Genomic DNA, 18,867 nt, shown 5'->3' with positions numbered 1-18,867 from the left:
ATGAAGCTCTGACCGTATGCAGAGTGCCGGAGATAGAGGATTTTCTCCGCTCTTGGCAGGATTGTGCAGCCTGATTATCAGCAGGGCTGAGACTGCTGCTCATGGAATGCGAGTTATGCTTGCTCCCAGGATTACGAATGTGTGCAAAAGCCGCCATGAGGCCTGTGCGCGACTGCAGAATGGCCTCCGGACGACTTCGGCCCAACGCCAGAGGCTGCCAAGGTCGGGGACCGGGGTTGGCGGTCGGCGTGGTCTTTATGCTATACGAGATAAAAGTCGCCGAAACTACGAGCGATTTAGTCCCTTCAGGCGATGCTCAAAATCCTCCCTTGGAATATTCTTGAGCTCTTCTGTCCTTTTGAGCATCTGTCCGCTACGGTCTTCCCAGCCTCGAATGCATTCTGTGTGATCGGCAGTCTTGTTCCTCTCCGGGCCAATCACGTCCATCGAGTGACTCAGGTAGCCTCGAAGGATGCCAGGCAGTTCCGTCTCGAAATTGCTATGCTTCATAAAGTCCTCTGTGATCCCGAGGTCTTTGACGAGCAACGCCAAGCCGAAGCCAGAGTTGAAATTCCGCGTTAGCGCGTCCCTTCGGAAAGTGTCCATTGTTGGAAAGTTGACGCCAGTGCCGACGTTCAGGCAATCAACCATCGTCTGTGGATCCAGGCCGTATTTCTGGCCCGTGACCAAAGAATCTGATAACGCGCAGATGGACGACGCCATGATGTAGTTATTGAGGGTCTTCATGGCATGTCCGGATCCCAATGGCCCCATGTGGAAGATATAGGTCGCCATGCACTGCAAGACGGGCTTGATCAGCTCGTAGTGCTCTGGAGAGTCGGACCCGACCATCAGGGTTGAACGTCCGTCATCGGTAGCATGCATGTAAGTCTGCGTGATTGGGCTGTCGATGAGATGGAGTTGGTGTTCGGCTAGCTCTTTCCCAAGCGCTTTTGTGTCGAATGGGGACGAGGAGGATGTGTCAACGATGATGGTTCCGGGTTTTAGAGCAGTGACGATGCCGTCAACCCCAAGAAGTACATCCTTCACGATGCCACCGTGCGCTAACATGGTGATGATGGCGTCGCAGTCCTTGAACGCGGCCGGGTCGGCCTTGCCGGATGCTGTGGTTGCTGCGGTCGTGTTCTTCCATGCCGTCGCCTTCTTTACTTTGTCCTGGTCCAAATCATGAACAATGAGGTGGTACCCATTCTGTGGGAGGTTACTGCTCATAGAGAAGCCAGCGTTGCCCAAGCCGATATAGCCGAGGGTCTTTATCTGCCGTGGTGCGCCGTTGATAGCCATCTTAGTGTTACCCGGAACGATAATGGTTCTGTCGAAGTCCAATATCTTATCCTCGGGATGCGGCTTCGGAGGTTTTGGGTTTGGCGAGGGGACGGTTGGAGGAATGACCTCATGCTCCGATGCGGCGCAGGACTCTGGATGTGAGGGGTTGACGCCAAGAGATTGTGGTAGAGCAGTATGGAACTTCGAAGGAGACTCAGAAATGGTGTGGAGAACGATAGGAAGACGGAAATGTCGTAAGTTTCACAGCACAGCAAGCTCTGTGGTGGCGGGAGACATGAAACGAGATATGCCAAGGGACTTCAGGTGTCTCCTGAGCTCTTCATTGCAGCAAATGCCACAGTTTCGCCTTTCCGCTATTAAAGGGAATTTACCATTGCATTTCCAGTGTGCTGAATGCTCACAAGAGAAGTTCAGAATCAGCAAGAAGTTCAGGAGTCAGCAAGTGTCAGCGTCTCAGAGTGGGCCACGTTCACTGCCTGAGTGTGGAGATGCCGCCTCACGCTAGCAATGCCTTTCTTCTAAATCGGGTAAGCGTGAGGCAGCCTAGCTTTCTTGTGTCTGCCTTGTCACATAAGATCTGTTTGTTCTTCGTGAACTTATCATGATCCTCATCAAGCAGCACCCAGAGTACGTCCTTGAGGGGGCGGCGAAGATCCAACCAAGAATCCCTCCTGGGGCTCTGGTTTCACTAACCGTATCCAGCGTCTGTGGACATGGCTCGAGTCTCAATTGCAACAAGCGCTGCATGGCCAAGGGGACCTCCAAATATGTTTGTTGCCAGAGGTGGGGCAGTCGTGTTTGCAATCTTTAAGAGTCTTGTCGAGTGAAAACCTGGAGACGAGTGAATTGTCCAGCGTACGTCAGCCGGTCCTGTTGACAAGCTCTGTAAATGCAAGATTGAATGAGCCCTTGGCAATCAACGTTAGCACTCTCAGTCCCGTCAGAGTCACTCCATCTTCGACTTATCTCGTGATCGGGCGACAAATCAGTGTGGAGTTCTCATTCGACACCGTCGCTGCATGCACCTAACTTACCAACCTTACGTCGTGGATCTACGCCATCAGCAGACAGGCTCATCAACCATCGAGAGTACTGATATATCTACCATCGCACTCAAACAGATGCAGACGGCTCTCAAGAGCAACATGGCGAAATGCGTTGAGGCGAGAATATGCTGCGGCCAACTCGAGGTGACAGCACAGGCGAAGAAGGCGAGACATCAGCTACTCGACGCAGAAGTCAGCGACATGTTTAATGGATTACTCACTCAAGAACCCTGCCTTGGCTCCGGAACTGTACGTTTGCTGAGGTTGTATTGAGTGGAATGGTGGTCGAAAACGCCTGTCACTACATGCGCGCAGCAGGCCAGGGTTGTCGCTGTCTTCAGAAAAATGGAGATTTGATGTTATCAGAATGCAGCACCGTGAGCCTCGTGGAGACTTTGGCGTTTAATTCAACGAGCACGGTCCGCATCTAGCTTTGGCTAGATACTTTGAACTATTCAAGGTTGATACCGGCGAGAGTCAGCGTCGAGCTCTAGCTGGATCCTCGAATGACACACATGCTGATGGCATGCTCTCACCGCTCATCCTCAATCAAATCTTCATACAGTATCGATTGAAGCAACCGGGACGCTTCACGCCAGCAACGCTGTGATTCCCTCTGTAGGTTAGCGTGGACACCTTATTGCCATATATCTTGGCAGAACAAACGGCTTCAACTTGTACCTGTGTTTGGCACAACTTTTGAGGACACCATGCAAGATTGTCTTGCCACCGATATTGAAGTTGCATGCTCTCAAAAGCGGTGCAGTAAGCTGAGACCTTACTATTCAACTCCCGGGCTAAACTTATACGTGACAGAACACACCATGGCAGTGTAACACCATCAGACATGGCACCTCATCTCTTGACGCTGCCGCCGGAAATCCGGCAGAAGATCTTTGACACTATCGTTCAAGCCGAGAAGGAGCTCGGTCGCGACATCATGGTCGCAGTTGCGTCCACCGGCCGAGAGCCTGGCCCATATAACATCTGTGAACCGGCACAAGTCTGGACTCGACCCTCTCCCTACGCCCTGTAAGACCTGAAAGGCAAAGGCCTTAGCTTCTGGCATGTCGCTTCTGCGTCCTCGATCAGCACCCTCACCATTAACAAGCAGATCTTTAGCGAGGTCACGGCCCGACATACGACTACAACTTACATGAAGGCTCTGGACTGCCTTCCTACCCACCAGGAAAAAAGTGGCTTAACGGTTTATGCAAGGTGATGCCATATTAGCAGCCAGTCAGACCCATATTCATCCAGTGTGCCATGTTCGGGAGTTCCATGTTTTTTGTGGCAGTATCCCGTCTGAGGGAATCCCACCCAAATACAAAGCGGACAGCCTCAACACTACCAAGACTACGTTGGAGCGTTATCTCAAGAATGACTGGCAGTCACCAATAAGCCCGAACAGAGTCCAGAGGGTGTACTGGGCTCCGACAACCGATGTTGATTCTGGCAAAAGAAAAGAGCTCATTCGGGCTTGGATCGTCGTGTTCAAGGCTGGCCAGTTCTCAAACGAAGCCGTGCTGTGTGCAGGGTCTAGTAGTTTCCGCAAGACCGCTTGAAGTAGAGGCCGACAATATTTACAGGCGCCCTCTCCGTAAGCATTCGATGAGTTCCTGGAATGATGACTGAATCGTGCTCCTGGGCCTTCCGGAAACGTAATTCTGAGCCTCTGAACTTTGTTTCTTCCAAGTAAATCGTGACCTTCTGTAACCACTTTTGTCGCCATTCCCTTTGCACAGCAAGACGTCTGATTGCTTCGCTAATTCAGTTTGGCAATAGTTAGGCCATCTTCTCCATAACGCCTACTTCCTCTCACCATAATCGACACGCGGCTGATCAACGTCAAGCCATGCTAAGCGGAGCCGCACAAGAGCCTGCGAGCCACCTGTCGCCTGGCCGCCTTGTCAAGATTCTGTTCTCACCAGTGATCATGTCGATCCCCATGGAGCTGCTCATGGCCGTCCCAGGCAGGCAGAAAGTATGGAGAGAGAAGACAAGAGAACACGGAGCTCAGAAACACAAGTCTGATAAGCCCTGCTTAGCAGCGAACACCGCCAAGCCACCATGCAGCCAATAGTACCACACAGGGACCGACACCTCAAAGGGTGGGCTCCATTCATACAACGTACAACATCCTGACGAACTAGCCACTGGAACTAGCCACTGGAACATTCTGACGATGACACTCGCCTCGATATTCAATAATGCGCGCCTAAAATTATCAGCTCGACTCCATATTTCAAAGAGCTTATGTAAGGTTGCAACGCCCAAAACGAGTGCTCACTCGTATTCCGAGCAGCATGTAACGTGGGCTATACGAGGCTGAATGGCCGCATCTCACTCTGCCCGACCTGGGTCCTAGACAGCTAGAGAAATCAACACCAGGCACTATATCTTTCCATCGAAAACCTTACGACAACCCCGCTATGGAATCCGTTGTCTCCTCAGCACCATATCTCAGGCACCAACCAGCCCAGCCAGACATTCAGAGCCATGACAGACGACGTCTCTATTCCCACCCTCCTCCGCCTTCCCCTCGAGCTCCGTCTGCACATCTTCCGCCTCGCCCTACCAATCCACCTCACCATCTCGCCATGCCTCCCACCACTTACCTACCCACCATTCGACCGCACCAGACCGTCCACTTCGCCCTCCACCAGCATCACAACCACCACCAATACCCCCCCATCCCTCCCCCAACCCTGCTCCACCATCCTCCCCGCCGCCCACTCCCCCCTCCTCCCCACCGACCCCTGCCTCTCCCTCCACCTGACCTGCCGCGCCATGCACTTGGAGCTAAGCCGGCACGTGCACGACCACAGCGCCGCGCACGGCCTGCGGCTCGTCTTCTGCTCGCCGACGTGTCTGGCGGCGTACGTGGCCGTGGCGCCGGATTGTGTGGTGCGGCGCTTAAGCGTTGTGGAGGTGGGGATGCGGTTGACTGGGTGGGTGTTGCAGGGTGGTTCTGGGAAAACGGCTGGGGCATTGGGGGTGGTGAAGGGGTATGTGTTGAAGCTGGTGGGCAAGATGAGGGGGACGATGGGTAAGGGACTGGGTGTGAGCGTGAGGGTGGAAGAGCCGGGAATGGAGGAGCAGCGGAGGATGTGCTTGAAGGGGGCGTGGAGGATGGGCGATGATCAGGAGCGGGAGGAGAGTTTCGGTGGCTTCAAGAGGGGTGATCAGAATACTGTGCAAGTGGTGCTTACTTTGACTGTTGAGAAGCTTCGATGGCAGGTGTGGCAGAAGCCGGGGCAGAGTGAAAAGTGCAGTACAGATCAAAGCGGAATGTCCGATAACGATCTTCTCTGGGAGCTGTGATGTACATCTAAATTGATACTATCACGATATCAGTCCTTGGGATGAATAAAGCTCATGAGATTGGGGTCCCTCGTTGAGCTTTCCTTGGTCAGGCTGAAGCCTAGCCGTCTTTACACCCTACTTGCCTCCGAGCAGTCATATGTCCCACAACACAGCGAAAGAGTCTCGGCTCACGAATGGTGGACGCCCGGCGAATGGTCCCGGCTCAAACTTTTCATCATTCTGGAAGTCGGGCCATCTGGTCGTTCGGGCTCGCAGTTGTCCACAACGTGAAACCGATAGTCGATTTCATGATCTTGTAGAAGCCGTAGACCCACAGAGGACTGCCTTTGCGCATCACCTGGGACTCACGCACCTTCACAATATCCCCAATCACGGTTTGCAACTCACGCATGTGCCTTTCTAGCTTCTTGGAAGAATATCTCTCGAGATTGCCACCAGTCCAGCGGTTGGCCCAGAGTGGCGACCCTTCCCGGCACTGCAGCTCGACCGCGGCCAGTCTATTGAACGCTGCTGTGCTAGCATTCTGAGCCCAGGCTCGAAGACACTTGATGTTGCAGAACTTGGCCCAGGTGGCCTCGGGAGTGATGAATATCATCTCCGACGCCAATTGCTTACAGACCAAACGCAATACCAGCCTTGGGGTGCGGATGGGATCTTCGCGTATGCGTGGATTCTTCCGAGCTTTCTTCTGGTTTGGACAGGCGCAACAGAACTTTTCCTCCCGGCTATCCTCGACAGCATATTTCCAGATCATAAGGCGAATCTCGGCTGGCATGGTAAGCAGCTGCACCATGTCGATGCTTTGCAGTTGGTCGTAGTTTTCGGAGGTTTTGAAGGAAGGCTGGTATGGGCGTTGACGAATGCCCGAGCGTAGACGGTGGGAGATTGTAATGCCAACGATGCAGCGAGCTGTCTAAGTGGCGTGTAAGATATTGGACTGTTGTTGCAGCTGCAAAAGATGTTGCTTGGCGAGGAATCACAGTGTGTTGATTGGAAAGAGATTCGAATCAAGCAGTCTGGGCTGTTGAGAGGAAGGAGAGGACTGGGAGAGTGTTGAGTTCCAACCTATAACACAGACTGTAGGAGACAGAAACACGCGGACGATCGACTCGTGCAGCTCACTGAAACAGAAATGATGAATACAAGATGATCAGACGCAACGAAAATTTCGCCAGAAGCACAACGCGTCGTAGGGAAGGTGCGAGTTAAGGAACTGGTGGAAAGGACTCAGCCTCGCCGCCGAGGCTGACAACTCCTGAAATTGGGGGGGAATATCCGACAGATAATGGCCGAAACCCCTCTTTGGCCTTGCAGAGTTCTGCCTTCATCGGAAAACGATGAAGGTAGAGGTGTATTTGTTTTCATTGTTTACATACAGATCAGGTGTGCTGCTGAGGCTTCTCAGTGAGGGTATGTCCTACAGGATGTTCGTCTAGTCCTTGCCAACGACAGGACCAGTAAGGAAGATGGGTTGCTGGTTGCTGAAATTGGGGATGTCGCCCAGAATGGGTCCCGCAGTGTCTTGGTCTCCCATAGCCTTGCCGACATCCTCAGCCTTTTCCCAGTGTAGGACGGCGAGAATGCTGTACTGCGGCTTCGCTCCGTCAGGACCCGGTTGAGCCTGGGTCACAGTGTAGCCCTTCAGGCCAAACGATGACCAATTCTTTTTGACCAGCGGCATATGTGACTTCAGATAATAGTCTAGGTCGAAAGTGGCCCCTTCGGGGTTGGGGTAGAGGACATTGACGTGGAAGGACATGTTGACAGGTTTCAGGCAGTAAATGCGAGTTTCTTATTGGCTTGAAGGTGGCCCGGATCAGTCGACGACTATGGTGAGGAAACAATTATTGGAAATACGCGACAACATAACGAGAGGTACTCGGCAGCGCTTATATTTGTCTCTAGGTCGACACCAAGGGGCGGACATAAGGAGGGGTGGTCGTTGGCGAGCTGGCCGAGAAGCGCACTCCCCGCACTGGTGCCCCTCCCCGCGACATTCGCAGTCGGGATCTAGGCCGCTCCTGGAAAAGTCACCGAGTCAGATCGCGAACTCCGGTTGGGGATTGGTGCTCGTCACCAAATTTCTCAGCAGCCTTTGTACCCTTCGCCATCTGGGCTATCTTGGTCTTCGAAGTCGTTGGCCATGAGTCGTCCAGCCGACGTCACTTCAGGCCGAGGTTCATCATTGCAGACGCACGAGGCTGCAGAGGGGCAGGGGTTGGAACAGGGACATACTCACCTCGTGCTGCCTCGAGTGAAATCATACGGGTGAACGAGCTGGGCAGCAGGTATGAGGCTGACTGTGCTGCTGCTTGCATGCTTCTACCTCGGTGGCTTACTGTTCTTCTTCTCTTCGATCCACGCTTTCATGAAGGATCTTGGTTCTTCGCCGCTGTCGCTGTACGACTCCGCAAATGCGTCAATACTGGTGCGCAAACCTGTATGGAAATCCAATTCTTCCCATGCTTTGAACAGCCTTTTCTGAGCGTGCATCCCTTTCCTCCCGTGCAAAGCCAGAACATTGACGTCCGTACCAATAGCAGTATCCATCTCAGTCGTGGTTGAGTATCGCTTATCTAGTAGACCGTCTTTCTCGGCTTCAGAGGCGCTCAGGACCTCAGCAAATGCCATCAACTTTTTGGCCCGCTGCCATCCCATTATGTTGATCAGGGACCGAGCGTGCACCACTGATGGAATCCCGATCTTGACCTCAGGCATTGAAAACCTCGAGCGATCGGTTGCATAGCGGAAGTCACACGCCGCCACAATCTCCAAGCCAGCACCAAGACAGACGCCATCGATTCGGGCAATCGTGATGGCGGGGATGTTGCGAATAGCTTCGCAGACATCGTAGATCTTGGTAATGAACGCTCTGGCCTGCTCTGGCGATGCAATTGCGCTCATTTCCCGAATATCGGCGCCGCCACAGAAGGCTGGCGTGAAGGATTCGGATGATTCGCTTGTCACCACAACGGCACGCAAGCTGTCATCATACTGCAAGGTCTCAAGCGCGCCAGTGAGCTCAACCAGCGTGTCGGAGTTGACAATATTGAGCTTTTTGGGATTGGAAAGCTTCACTGTGGCCACGGATCCGCGGCTCTGACCCAGGTCTTCCCTCTCCAGCCTCACATACTTCAACGAGGCGGTAGAAGATAAACGAGCCTGAGTCAAGCCTGCGGTGAAGGGCTGCTGGCGTGCATACTGCTCTCTATGTCGACTGAAGCATGGAGCCAGGCATCTTGTGCTAGGCCGAGTCCGAAGGCCGATCGCTTCAGCGACCGGGGCGATTCGTCTTTGCGATAATGCACGTAGTTTTTCCATAGAGCGTGTCGTCTGCAGGATCGCAAGACTTATCTAGCACCTGCCATCGAAGAAGAACTCGGAAGGGTCCCAGCCCAGGCCGAAGGCCGAGGTTTGGGGTAGTGGGAGCGGGAGCTTCAGGTGTTTGGGGTATGGGGTATGTGGAGGCGGAGATAGCAGCCCTTATTCCCAGCAACACGCTTGACGCGTCAGATTCCAGACACCCTTCAAACTGCCGGCCCTTTGATCCTCTCATTCTCCTGCTTGAGAGTATCCGGAACTTCTTCTTCTATCGATGGCCGCGATGGTTTCCAGCCCAGAAACTTACGCGCCCGCTCAGCATTGCCCCTACTGTTAAGACCCCACGATACGGCTTCGAATCCGGCCTGGTCAATGGCTTCGTCCTTACCAAGCGAGCCCTCCCTGGGCTCAGAGATGAGACCGAGTCTGGCGGCTTCTCTTCCTACGTGTCTGGCTAGGTCACCCCAGATGTGCTCGCCGTTCTCGGTCAGTATATATCCCTTTGCTCCCCAGAGCTCATCGCTCGTGTCCCCCTTGGCCGCTTTCTCGGACAATAGAAGGTATACATCACTGAGATCTCCAACGTGGACACTGTTCCATCGAGCTTTGCCCTCGCCAATAATGGGAATGTATCCCTTCTGGAGGACCAGCTTAGCTAACTCGTACAGCTGCCTGCCTCGGACTGAAACCGGACCACGTCCCTTGCCGTAGATGGTGGGTGGGCACACTATGACAGTTTTCACACTTTCGTGGTGCTTGATACCCGTCTCGAGGACGATCTTGTCAACATTCCGATGGAAGGCGTCATCAGGAAGGTTCGTTAGCTCTTCGATACCACTGGCATCGTTATATTGCTTGTCGCTCCACTTGCCCAAGCCTGCAAAATTGTCCTTCGAGTCGTTGTACGTTAGAATGCCAGTACCGCCAGTATGAAGCCAGTACCCGGGATTGTTCTTGGAGTGACCTTTGACCAGACCGGCAGCAATTGCTTTGGCTGCGCCCTCATGATCAGATGCATCTGCCGCGTCTATGCGAGGTTAGCACTTTGGACGAGAAGTTCTCATCGCAAGCGTACGTAAAACGATATCTGCCTGGGAGGCCTCAGCCTCGAGTAGTTCCGAGGCGTCGAGATCGCCAAGCACAACCTTCACCGATGGGAAAGCCTGCCGCACTCGCTCGGCTTTCTCTTCAGTACGTACGAGACAGGTGTACTCCCAGTCTGGATGCGCTTTTGAAATTGCGTAAATTGCATCCCCTGCGATGTATCCCGTCACACCGGTTCTGCCATCTCAGCTACCAGAACGTCACGATCGGCCTCAGCACTTACATGAACACTTTCGGGGCCATGGCTTCACTCTTCGACCGACGTTGACATATCTAGGAGCGTCTGATGCGGCGCTCCGAGCTATATCGTCTGTAAGCATGACGTAACGACTGCACTCTTCCGCCAGCTGCTCCACTTACAATATCACGACCGAATCTGGCTGTTTGCGACAATCTCTACGTCCGTCCTTGGCATGCTAGATCCAAGTCAATAGACGACGCAGCTTCGATACCTCTAATCGGACGTTGCTGGTGCCTCATCGGCACCATCCATCCTGTCGACCACACTCCACCCAGGCACTGCCGTATTGCTTCTCCAACCGACGAACTCAGCGGGGCCCCCGCACTCCCAACTCCAGTCCCATCCAGGATACACCAAGTAGCGGATCTCGACCTTCAAAGCTAGCGCTCGTGGGGCTCTCCGTTACAAGATGTGGCGCTGCCCGCGTGCACGAATTCGAGAAGAGGTAAGGTACTTGAACCACGCTGGCCCTCGCGAACTGTAGCCAGTCTATCCCCAACGTCAAATCCAGCTCGAACCTTCAAGATGCTGTCAGTGCTGCAATCCGCAGATGTGCCGTTGATGCCTATGTGCTTGTTACTTGGCGCTTCGCTGTTTGTCCTGGTCTTGACCTTTTCTCTTCTTCGTGCAGCCATCTCGCCCCTCCGCCGGCTACCTGGTCCGGCTCTCGCGCGCTTCACGCGTCTCTGGTATTTCAAGGCTGCTGCAAGCCGAAGATTCGAACATGTAAACATCAGACTGCACCAGCAGCACGGCATGTGGTCCAGTCCGGCCGTGGGTAACCAGACTAATCTTCGTAGGATCGATCGTCAGGATTGCTCCGAACCAGTACTCCCTTGATGATCCCGAGGCTGTCAAAGTCATCTACGGTCATGGGACAGAGTTCATCAAAGTACGCGGTCCACGGCATTCTGGCAGTCTCTAACTGATTGCAAAGTCGCCTTGGTATAGTGCAGCCGTTGCACCAGGACAATCACATGATCTCTTTGCGGAACCGAATCCCAAGATCCATGCTGCCAACCGCCGCAAAGTTGCATCTTTGTACTCGACGAGCAACCTGCTCAAATTTGAACCTTACGTCGACACATCAGTTGGGATTTTCGTGGAACAGATGCGTGAGCTTGGGAGACGTGGCGACATCTTCGATCTACAACACTGGCTTCAATGGTAACCCGCACGCCCCTCCTACTCCAGGGTGCTAACTCCTCAGCTATGCATTCGATGTTATCGGTCTCATAACCGTAAGTCGCTTCCTATCTGTACAGGTGTGGGTAGGCACTGACCATGTTTCTAGTTCAACAAGCGGTTTGGTTTCATGGACGAAGGGGATGATAGGGGCCTCTTTGCTAATTTACATTCTTATTTGATCTATGTGACCCACGTCGGGATCTTCAACGAGTTCCACAAGCTTATCTATTGGGTCAAAAGCAAACTTGGCTCCTCTGGGCGCAGCTACATGGTTGATTTCGCCCAAGCCGAACTACGCGATGCTAGCACAGCCGCAGAAGGCAACGAGAAGCTGGCTGGCCGGGAGGACTTCGTTGCTAAATTACTTCGGTCGCACTGGCAGGATCCAGCAGGGTTCCCTATGGCCAAGGTATTCGCCACCGCCATCACCAATGTCGGCGCCGGGTCCGACACAACCTCGGTCAGTCTGTCCGGAGTCCTCTATCACCTGATGCGGACGCCAGAATGCTACAACAAGGTACTACATTCCGGCTCTCTCCAGTAGTTTGGCCAGCACACTGACAAACCTCGACAGCTTCGTGCCGAAATCGACAACGCAGCGGCCACGGGAAAAGCCTCGAATCCTATTCAATATCATGAAGCACAAGCCTTGCCGTACCTACAGGCCTGCATCAAAGAAGGCCTGCGCATGCATCCAGCGACTGGCCTCCCGCTAGCTCGAGTCGTGCCAGCCGGGGGCGCTACCCTAGCAGGCACGTACTTCCCCGCCGGAGTACGTAATCTTGGTTTCCATTGAAGCAGGCCCTTACTGACGCCGGCAGACCGTCGTGGGCATCAATTCCTGGGTCGCTCATCACAACAAAGCCGTCTTCGGCGAAGACGCAGCGCAATTCCGACCCGAGCGCTGGCTAGACGAGCCCGAACGTGTTTCCAAGATGGATCGTTACTACATGCCTGTCAGTTCTCCGGCCAAAACCTTCCCGAGTCATTGGAAATGCTGACCACGAGATTCTAGTTTGGTGTTGGCAGTCGAACATGCATCGGCCGTAATATCAGCCTACTGGAGATCTCCAAGCTCATTCCAGAGCTCATCCGGAACTTTGATTTTTCACTAGCCTATCCGAACGAGAAACTCGAGACGGAGAATCTTTGGTTTGTCAAGCAAACGAACCTGTTATGCCGTGTTCGTGAACGTATGTAAGGGCGAGGACCAAGAGTTCTGGGCGATTTCTGGTGTGCCGATTGTTCGGCCACCAAGGATGCCTTCTCAACGAGTGAAGAGGGGAGAATGGTCTTCCCTTCGCGTCACTGGTCGCTTCATCTTGTACTAGGGCATGGATCAATGGTCATATATAAATACGAGTGACATTCCGGTAACCTCGTGGAATATCTATATAACCAGTGCCGTCAAGTAAGCCCGCAGAGCGAGACAGTTCTGTAAGCTTCTGGCAGAGCATTCGGCTCGTTGCTTGTGTTCCGGCGTTTCCAATGCCAGAGCAGTAGAAAGACCGTCGGTTGTTAAGGAGCAAAGACGAGGGCGGTTGGTGCAAATGAAAACCACGTGGCGGCGTCTTCATCTTGGCTCATCTGCGGGCGGACATGAGTGTAATTGACGCGCTCTGATTGGCTGCCTGCGACGCCCCGCGGAGAGCGCGACTGCAATCCATCATCTTTCCTCGAGCTGGACAGACTATCTCGCCGGTGAGCGCAGCAGGAGACCTCAATCAACATGGCGTCCACCGCCACCGACCCAGATCGCGAATCCCGCACCTCCATCTCCGCCATCCCCATGCACGAACTCGAGCCCTCCCCGGTCGACGAAGAGACCGATCCCTTCGACTCGTCCGCGTCCCTCCCACTGCCCGCAACCTCAAAGAAGACGACCTCGTCAACCAACTTCCTCGGCCTCACCCCCTCCCGCACAATCCACCTCCTCTCCTCCATACAGAAATACGCCACAGTCGGCCCCTCAATCTACCTGACCCTCCACTACGCCAACACAGCCCTCATCCCGCTCTTCACGCAATCCCTGCACAAATCCGACAACCTCCTCCTCCTGACGCGGCCCTACTACCAATCCTTCCCCATTGAGCCCCTGCTCATCTTCGCGCCCGTCGTCGCGCACGTGGCCTCGGGCATCGCCCTGCGCGTCTACCGCCGGCGACAGAACGCGAAGCGCCACGGCGCCGAAACCCACAGCGAGCGCCGCCGCATCCCCTGGCCTAAGCTGAGTCTGACATCGGCGCTGGGCTACGCTCTCTATCCCATGTTCGTGGCGCACGTGCTGGTCAACCGCATCACGCCGCAGAAGGTGGACGGCGGCAGCTCCGGCGTCGGGCTGCGCTACTTTGCCTACGGGGTCGCCAGGCATCCGGTGCTGGCGAACCTGGGCTATGTGGCCATGTTGGGGGTGGCGAGCTGGCACTTCGTGGGCGGTGCGGCCAAGTACCTGCGTGTCTCGAGGGAGTATGTGACGGAGGGGGGAGACTATGGGGCGAGGAAACGGCGGAGGCGGGGATGGATCGTCAACGCCCTTTCGGCGGTGGTGGCGGGCGCGTGGATTGCCGGTGGCCTCGGCGTGGTGGGCAGGGGAAAGGACGGCGGGTGGCAGAGCTGGGAGACTGCCAATTGGGACCGTATCTACAAAGCGGTACCGTTGGTTGGCCGATGGATGTAGTAGAACTTCTAGACTGTATACAAATATATATATATATATCTCTCTCTCTCTTCTACTCTTCACACGCCACACTCACCACCTCTCACGCCGCCGGCAATGGGTCATCTCCCCACCCACCCAACTCCCTCACCACATCTCCCACATTAGCCCACCCCCGCCCATCCATGCCTCCGTTCAACCCACTCTTGACCACCATCTCCTCGCCCAACCACTCCACCACCTCCATCGCCGCCACCTTGACGTCCCGCAACTGATCCTTGATCTTGCGCATCTGCTCCGTCCCCTCGTCCGTGCCTCTGGCGCCCAACAACCTCCCCATCCCGCGCATGTGCCACAACCCCGGCCCCCTGAGGCCCGTACACATGATCGTCACGAATACGACCAGCTCCGTCTCCAGCGGCGTCAGGTGCGTGAACTCGGAGAGATACATGCCGTACACGGAAAACAGCTCCATGAACTGCACGTCGGCCGAGTGCGCGCCGAACGAGTCGAAGATGCTGGGCAGCAGGGGCCCATAGATGGTGTCGATGGTCTGCGAGCCGCGGGCGTGGATCGCGGGCACGGAGATGTCGTGCCATTGCGGGGAGAGGGTGCTGGCTTGGGCGGCGGCGGCGACGGAGGCGTGCTGCGCACCGTGGTCCGAGGCGTCGGCTTTGGCGAGGGGGATGACGGCGCAGAGCACCTGCGGGGCGCCGACGAGCGTGACTTGTTTGAGGAGGAGGTCGCGGAAGCGGAGGGAGAGACGCGTGCGGCTGGCGGGGGTGTTGAAGTTTGGGTCTGTGGTGGTGAGGTGCGTGTAGAGCGTGGCGAGGTGGTGGGGCTTGGTGGATTGCGCGATGATGGCGCCGGCGAGGAGCGTCCATGCTTCGGAGCCGAGATCTTGGGGGACGAGGTTCTTGGTCTTCTGGCAGAGGTCGGCTATGCCGCTGTCGTCGGATGGGGTCGCCATTGGAGCGTTGCTGGTGATAGAGCGGGCGAAGGGGTGCTTGTGTAGAGTTGGTGCCCTTGCTTGATGGCCGCAACCTAGGCTGCTGTTGTTCTTGTCGAAGAAGTGTACACCTTGCCGGTGTATAGATTGCAGGTTTCTCGTGGGAATAGCCTTGGACAAGGCGATCATGCCGCCTTCAGTTGGAGAAAAAAAGGCAAAAGAGGGGAGGGACGACGAAGAACTCCGATCAACGGAGGTTGCCTCTTGCCGTCTTACATCTCCTACTACACAGCTAAGGCCACGCTCCACTGTGTGAGACCCACGCTTTGGTGCTTCACATGCACATAAGTGTCAAGTGTCCACTGCCTTTGAGAGGAAATACGCTTGTCTGCTTACTTACCATCTTACGTCGAGAGCCACGGACCGAACTCCGCCAATCCGCCGAGAAGCCATGTACGCCGCTATGTTTCGAGCTGCAGTCTATCAAGATCATTTGCAAGTGAATCATCTGGTGGAGACGGCGTTCGACTTATGGCCCTCCCATTTACGCCATTGACCTCAAGGCTAGAACCATTGGCTTGGGGTTGGTATTCTGCACCTTGGCCGGCTTGAACGACCAGGCTGGACGTAGATCGTTGACGTTGACCCGATTTCGGTTGTAGCGAAGCAGAGGCCGTAGGCTCTTCTTCCACAAAGCTGTTTCGTGCTGACGATGGCGGGTTCGTTGTCAATGAAGTCCGCAGCTCGAACGGATCGATCGGTGTCAAAGCCTGCTCCGTACCATACAAGTTCCGGTCGAAATACCGAGCATACAGATCGTCTTCATCCTCGGCGGGCCTTTTACGCATCTGCAGGTTGATGTGCTTTCGGATACTATCCAGGCAGTCGACCAATGTTGTGGCATCCATGCGCGTGGATTTGTCGATTGTTAGAAGTGATCTCTGCCCGTCAGGCCTTCTAATGGCCTCGAGGAGGATTTGAAAAACTTCCATATCTTTACAGTACCGCTCGCGTAACGAGTCGATTCTGTTGATGACTGGTTCTTTCAGCTCAATCTTTCCGTCCCTCCGCCGGTACCAGAAGCCATCATCTGTGTCTTTGGGATCGTGGCCGGGGAAGTACTTGCGCTCTTCAGTGAACGGCTGTTCACTGTGTACTGGATCGAGGAGGCCGAACAACCATAGCGTGAGCTCCAAGAAGCAGCAACCGAGCGACCACATGTCTACCGGTCTGGTGGCCGGTTCTCCAGCTGGTGCAAAATAGGTCCGCGTTCCTCGTACGGTATCTACTGGCCTGGACGCCGTCTGCGCATCTGCATCATACAGAGAGCCTGCTCCAAAATCGGAAATTTGTAGAACGGGGTGTACACCCGCGACCTTCTCAAAGACAAGGATGTTCTCCGGTTTGATATCGTGGTGGTAGCCAAAATTGAGTTCTTTGGGATCGGGGTTCATCAAGGTACCTGCTGGTTTGATGTGGTGCACATGCTTGATGGCATCAGCAAGGCCGTAAAGCTGATCGAAGAACCACTTAACAGCAGTCATTTTGAGCTGGGGCGGTTGGTTGGTCGTTAAGTAGTACCGTAAGTTACACCTCGCACTAGGGAGTAGAATATAGGTATGGTCATCTTGCTGCCAGCTTCCGAAATGAGGCGTGATATGGCTATGCGGATAGTCGTACAACTTCTCGAGCATTACCTTTTCAGCTTCAAAGGCCTTCAGCCTGATATTGCTGGCCTTCTTGAGGGCAAACGTCTGTTTCAAGCTCTACCAGAATCAGCTAGGTCCGGAAACCAGTGTAGAACAAACTCACTCCAGGGAGGCTATGCAGAGACGGTTCAGCCCAGATCTTCAAGACTTGTCCGTTGGCGCCTCTTCCAATCTCTCTGTCCCCAGTGATGTCTTCGTCATCACCGTCGTCTAGAGTTACGAAAGGCTTCCCTTCCGCTTCATCGTAGAAATGCAATGGGATGATCATATCGTTCTTCCAAACCTTGAAACGTGGATCCTTTCCCACCTTCAATGGTAAGAACTGAGGTGCACTTTGGCGGATGGCTTTGATCGCTTTTAGACAGCGATCCTGCTGACAGACCTCGTCATGTATAGGAGGGTATCCGTGGCCCACGTATGCTTCTAGTTTACCGTCATCGATGTCATGGACCTCAAGTAGATGTTTGAACATCGACATCGGTTGCTCGTTGTAAACGCACATCAGCAGAAGATGAGTTGCTCTGCTGACTGCTGATTCAAGGATGCCATCTCTGTCACCATGACTAAGAGATTGATCTTGAGAGATGATGTTCTGGATCACAGAGGTCTGCTGAAACATGACAAGATCGCACCTTGGGATGTACTCCTGGCCACGAAAGTTTGTCACCAGCTTGCTTTCCAGCCCCTTTTTGATGATCTCATAGAAAGAGCTATTCGCACATTCAGGTGGCACCGACAACTGCAGAGTTGAATACTCCCAGTGGACATCCAGATGGAATCTTTTATACTGGTGTTCATGAATGAAGCCACAGATGGCATGAATAGACTTTTGGGCAAGCTCGGTCACATCTGCAAATCTGACGAACTTCAAATTCTGTCGCAGCTCTGGTGGGCCTTCAACTGTGAAGCAGCCGTGTCTGATGTAGAGGCTTTCCTCCCGCACGTCCGGATGGCCGTCAGTAATCTTTTGCATATGCTTTTTGGGCTGCAACGAGTGGTAAGCGTCATGCTTGTACCACTCAATCTCTTGATCCGGAAGGTCGATCTCTTTTGTCTCAAAGCTCCAATTGTCGTCTTCATCGACTGCCGATACGGAATTCAAGTGAGCATTCCTGAGAAGTCGCTGGAGTTGATGATTTGTGTTGAAGCGGATGTGACATCTGACCGGGATTGTCAGAGGGAAGAGTTGCTTCAGTTTCGGCGTCTCTTCCAATAATGGCTGAGCTGTGTTGGCAATGCCCTGCTGACGTAGAGGCGAAGGCCTGTACGGTCCCGGATTCAGTCCGAGACCAGTACGGACTGACGAGTCTCGCTGGAAACGACTTGCAGCTTGTCCATGCTCCGGCGGTTCTAGTGTTTGAGTTGAGTCAAGAGTATTGGTGCGCAAGGTCAGTTTTGGCGTGAATGGACGACTACTGACAGGGTCTTTCACACTCGATTGATCCATGTGGACAAGGCCTGTCGACCCATCTCTGGGCAATTGCTGAGACTTGGTACCAGCAATGTTTGGTGTAGACGATGCAGACGCTTGTTGGGTCCCCTTACTTGGTGCGGCATGCCGGGACAGCGCCTGGTCACGGAAAGGGAATCGGAAAACTTTGCTCAACCGTTTGCGTTTCGACATTCTCTAGCAGAATCGTCTCAAGTGGTAAAGACCACATGGCACTAAGCTTGAGCGACACCTTCAAATAATCAAGGCGACTTCTGCGGTCGGGCTTCCATCAGGCTAGAAACAACCCATCGCCACAAAATGGTCGCTTAACCACACCGGACCGAGGAAATGTCCCAAATACTTCAGCCTCGACAGGTCGACCCTCAGAGTCATCACGAAATCTGAGCATTGGCTAGTACAGACTAATGCGAGGAGTTTCGAAGTTGGGTTTAAACATGTTGCACAACAGTAAATGGCCAATTTACAAGGGGGCGCAGTCGTACCCTGGACACACACTGCAAGCTGCAAACTCTCGTTTTAGCGCGGGATGTCTGCATGAACACGAGCATAGCTCGAGGCTGATCAT

General features: G+C 54.1%; 10 protein-coding genes across 10 annotated transcripts; 3 read left to right on the top strand and 7 right to left on the bottom strand.

The window, feature by feature from the left end:
- Positions 1–285: 285 nt before the first annotated feature.
- On the bottom strand, positions 286–1,305 carry HMPREF1541_02294 (uncharacterized protein; the record flags this gene model as incomplete). Its single annotated transcript, XM_008716650.1, has 1 exon — positions 286–1,305. One exon carries the CDS (start codon positions 1,303–1,305, stop codon positions 286–288), a length of 1,020 nt encoding a protein of 339 aa, XP_008714872.1.
- Positions 1,306–5,399: 4,094 nt separating this feature from the next.
- Positions 5,400–5,678, top strand: HMPREF1541_02293 (uncharacterized protein; the record flags this gene model as incomplete). Its single annotated transcript, XM_008716649.1, has 1 exon — positions 5,400–5,678. One exon carries the CDS (start codon positions 5,400–5,402, stop codon positions 5,676–5,678), a length of 279 nt encoding a protein of 92 aa, XP_008714871.1.
- A 217-nt stretch (positions 5,679–5,895) lies between these two features.
- On the bottom strand, positions 5,896–6,456 carry HMPREF1541_02292 (uncharacterized protein; the record flags this gene model as incomplete). Its single annotated transcript, XM_008716648.1, has 1 exon — positions 5,896–6,456. The coding sequence occupies one exon, from the start codon at positions 6,454–6,456 to the stop codon at positions 5,896–5,898; it is 561 nt and encodes a 186-aa protein (XP_008714870.1).
- Positions 6,457–7,113: 657 nt separating this feature from the next.
- Positions 7,114–7,440, bottom strand: HMPREF1541_02291 (uncharacterized protein; the record flags this gene model as incomplete). Its single annotated transcript, XM_008716647.1, has 1 exon — positions 7,114–7,440. The coding sequence occupies one exon, from the start codon at positions 7,438–7,440 to the stop codon at positions 7,114–7,116; it is 327 nt and encodes a 108-aa protein (XP_008714869.1).
- A 563-nt stretch (positions 7,441–8,003) lies between these two features.
- HMPREF1541_02290 (uncharacterized protein) lies at positions 8,004–9,002 on the bottom strand (the record flags this gene model as incomplete). The annotated part of the gene is made up of 1 exon (XM_008716646.1): positions 8,004–9,002. The coding sequence occupies one exon, from the start codon at positions 9,000–9,002 to the stop codon at positions 8,004–8,006; it is 999 nt and encodes a 332-aa protein (XP_008714868.1).
- A 206-nt stretch (positions 9,003–9,208) lies between these two features.
- On the bottom strand, positions 9,209–10,349 carry HMPREF1541_02289 (uncharacterized protein; the record flags this gene model as incomplete). The annotated part of the gene is made up of 3 exons (XM_008716645.1): positions 9,209–10,029; positions 10,078–10,283; positions 10,330–10,349. The coding sequence occupies 3 exons, from the start codon at positions 10,347–10,349 to the stop codon at positions 9,209–9,211; spliced, it is 1,047 nt and encodes a 348-aa protein (XP_008714867.1).
- Positions 10,350–10,908: 559 nt separating this feature from the next.
- Positions 10,909–12,736, top strand: HMPREF1541_02288 (uncharacterized protein; the record flags this gene model as incomplete). The annotated part of the gene is made up of 8 exons (XM_008716644.1): positions 10,909–11,105; positions 11,134–11,239; positions 11,285–11,514; positions 11,558–11,588; positions 11,642–12,052; positions 12,110–12,307; positions 12,357–12,491; positions 12,551–12,736. 8 exons carry the CDS (start codon positions 10,909–10,911, stop codon positions 12,734–12,736), a joined length of 1,494 nt encoding a protein of 497 aa, XP_008714866.1.
- A 528-nt stretch (positions 12,737–13,264) lies between these two features.
- On the top strand, positions 13,265–14,212 carry HMPREF1541_02287 (uncharacterized protein; the record flags this gene model as incomplete). Its single annotated transcript, XM_008716643.1, has 1 exon — positions 13,265–14,212. The coding sequence occupies one exon, from the start codon at positions 13,265–13,267 to the stop codon at positions 14,210–14,212; it is 948 nt and encodes a 315-aa protein (XP_008714865.1).
- An 82-nt stretch (positions 14,213–14,294) lies between these two features.
- On the bottom strand, positions 14,295–15,161 carry HMPREF1541_02286 (uncharacterized protein; the record flags this gene model as incomplete). The annotated part of the gene is made up of 1 exon (XM_008716642.1): positions 14,295–15,161. One exon carries the CDS (start codon positions 15,159–15,161, stop codon positions 14,295–14,297), a length of 867 nt encoding a protein of 288 aa, XP_008714864.1.
- Positions 15,162–15,601: 440 nt separating this feature from the next.
- Positions 15,602–18,473, bottom strand: HMPREF1541_02285 (uncharacterized protein; the record flags this gene model as incomplete). The annotated part of the gene is made up of 2 exons (XM_008716641.1): positions 15,602–16,906; positions 16,953–18,473. The coding sequence occupies 2 exons, from the start codon at positions 18,471–18,473 to the stop codon at positions 15,602–15,604; spliced, it is 2,826 nt and encodes a 941-aa protein (XP_008714863.1).
- Positions 18,474–18,867: the final 394 nt, after the last annotated feature.

This window comes from Cyphellophora europaea (assembly GCF_000365145.1).
Source record: "Cyphellophora europaea CBS 101466 unplaced genomic scaffold supercont1.2, whole genome shotgun sequence".
NCBI lineage: Eukaryota > Fungi > Ascomycota > Eurotiomycetes > Chaetothyriales > Cyphellophoraceae > Cyphellophora > Cyphellophora europaea.
Note: the sequence above shows the minus strand (reverse complement) of the source record. Positions and strands in the feature narration are given on the sequence as shown.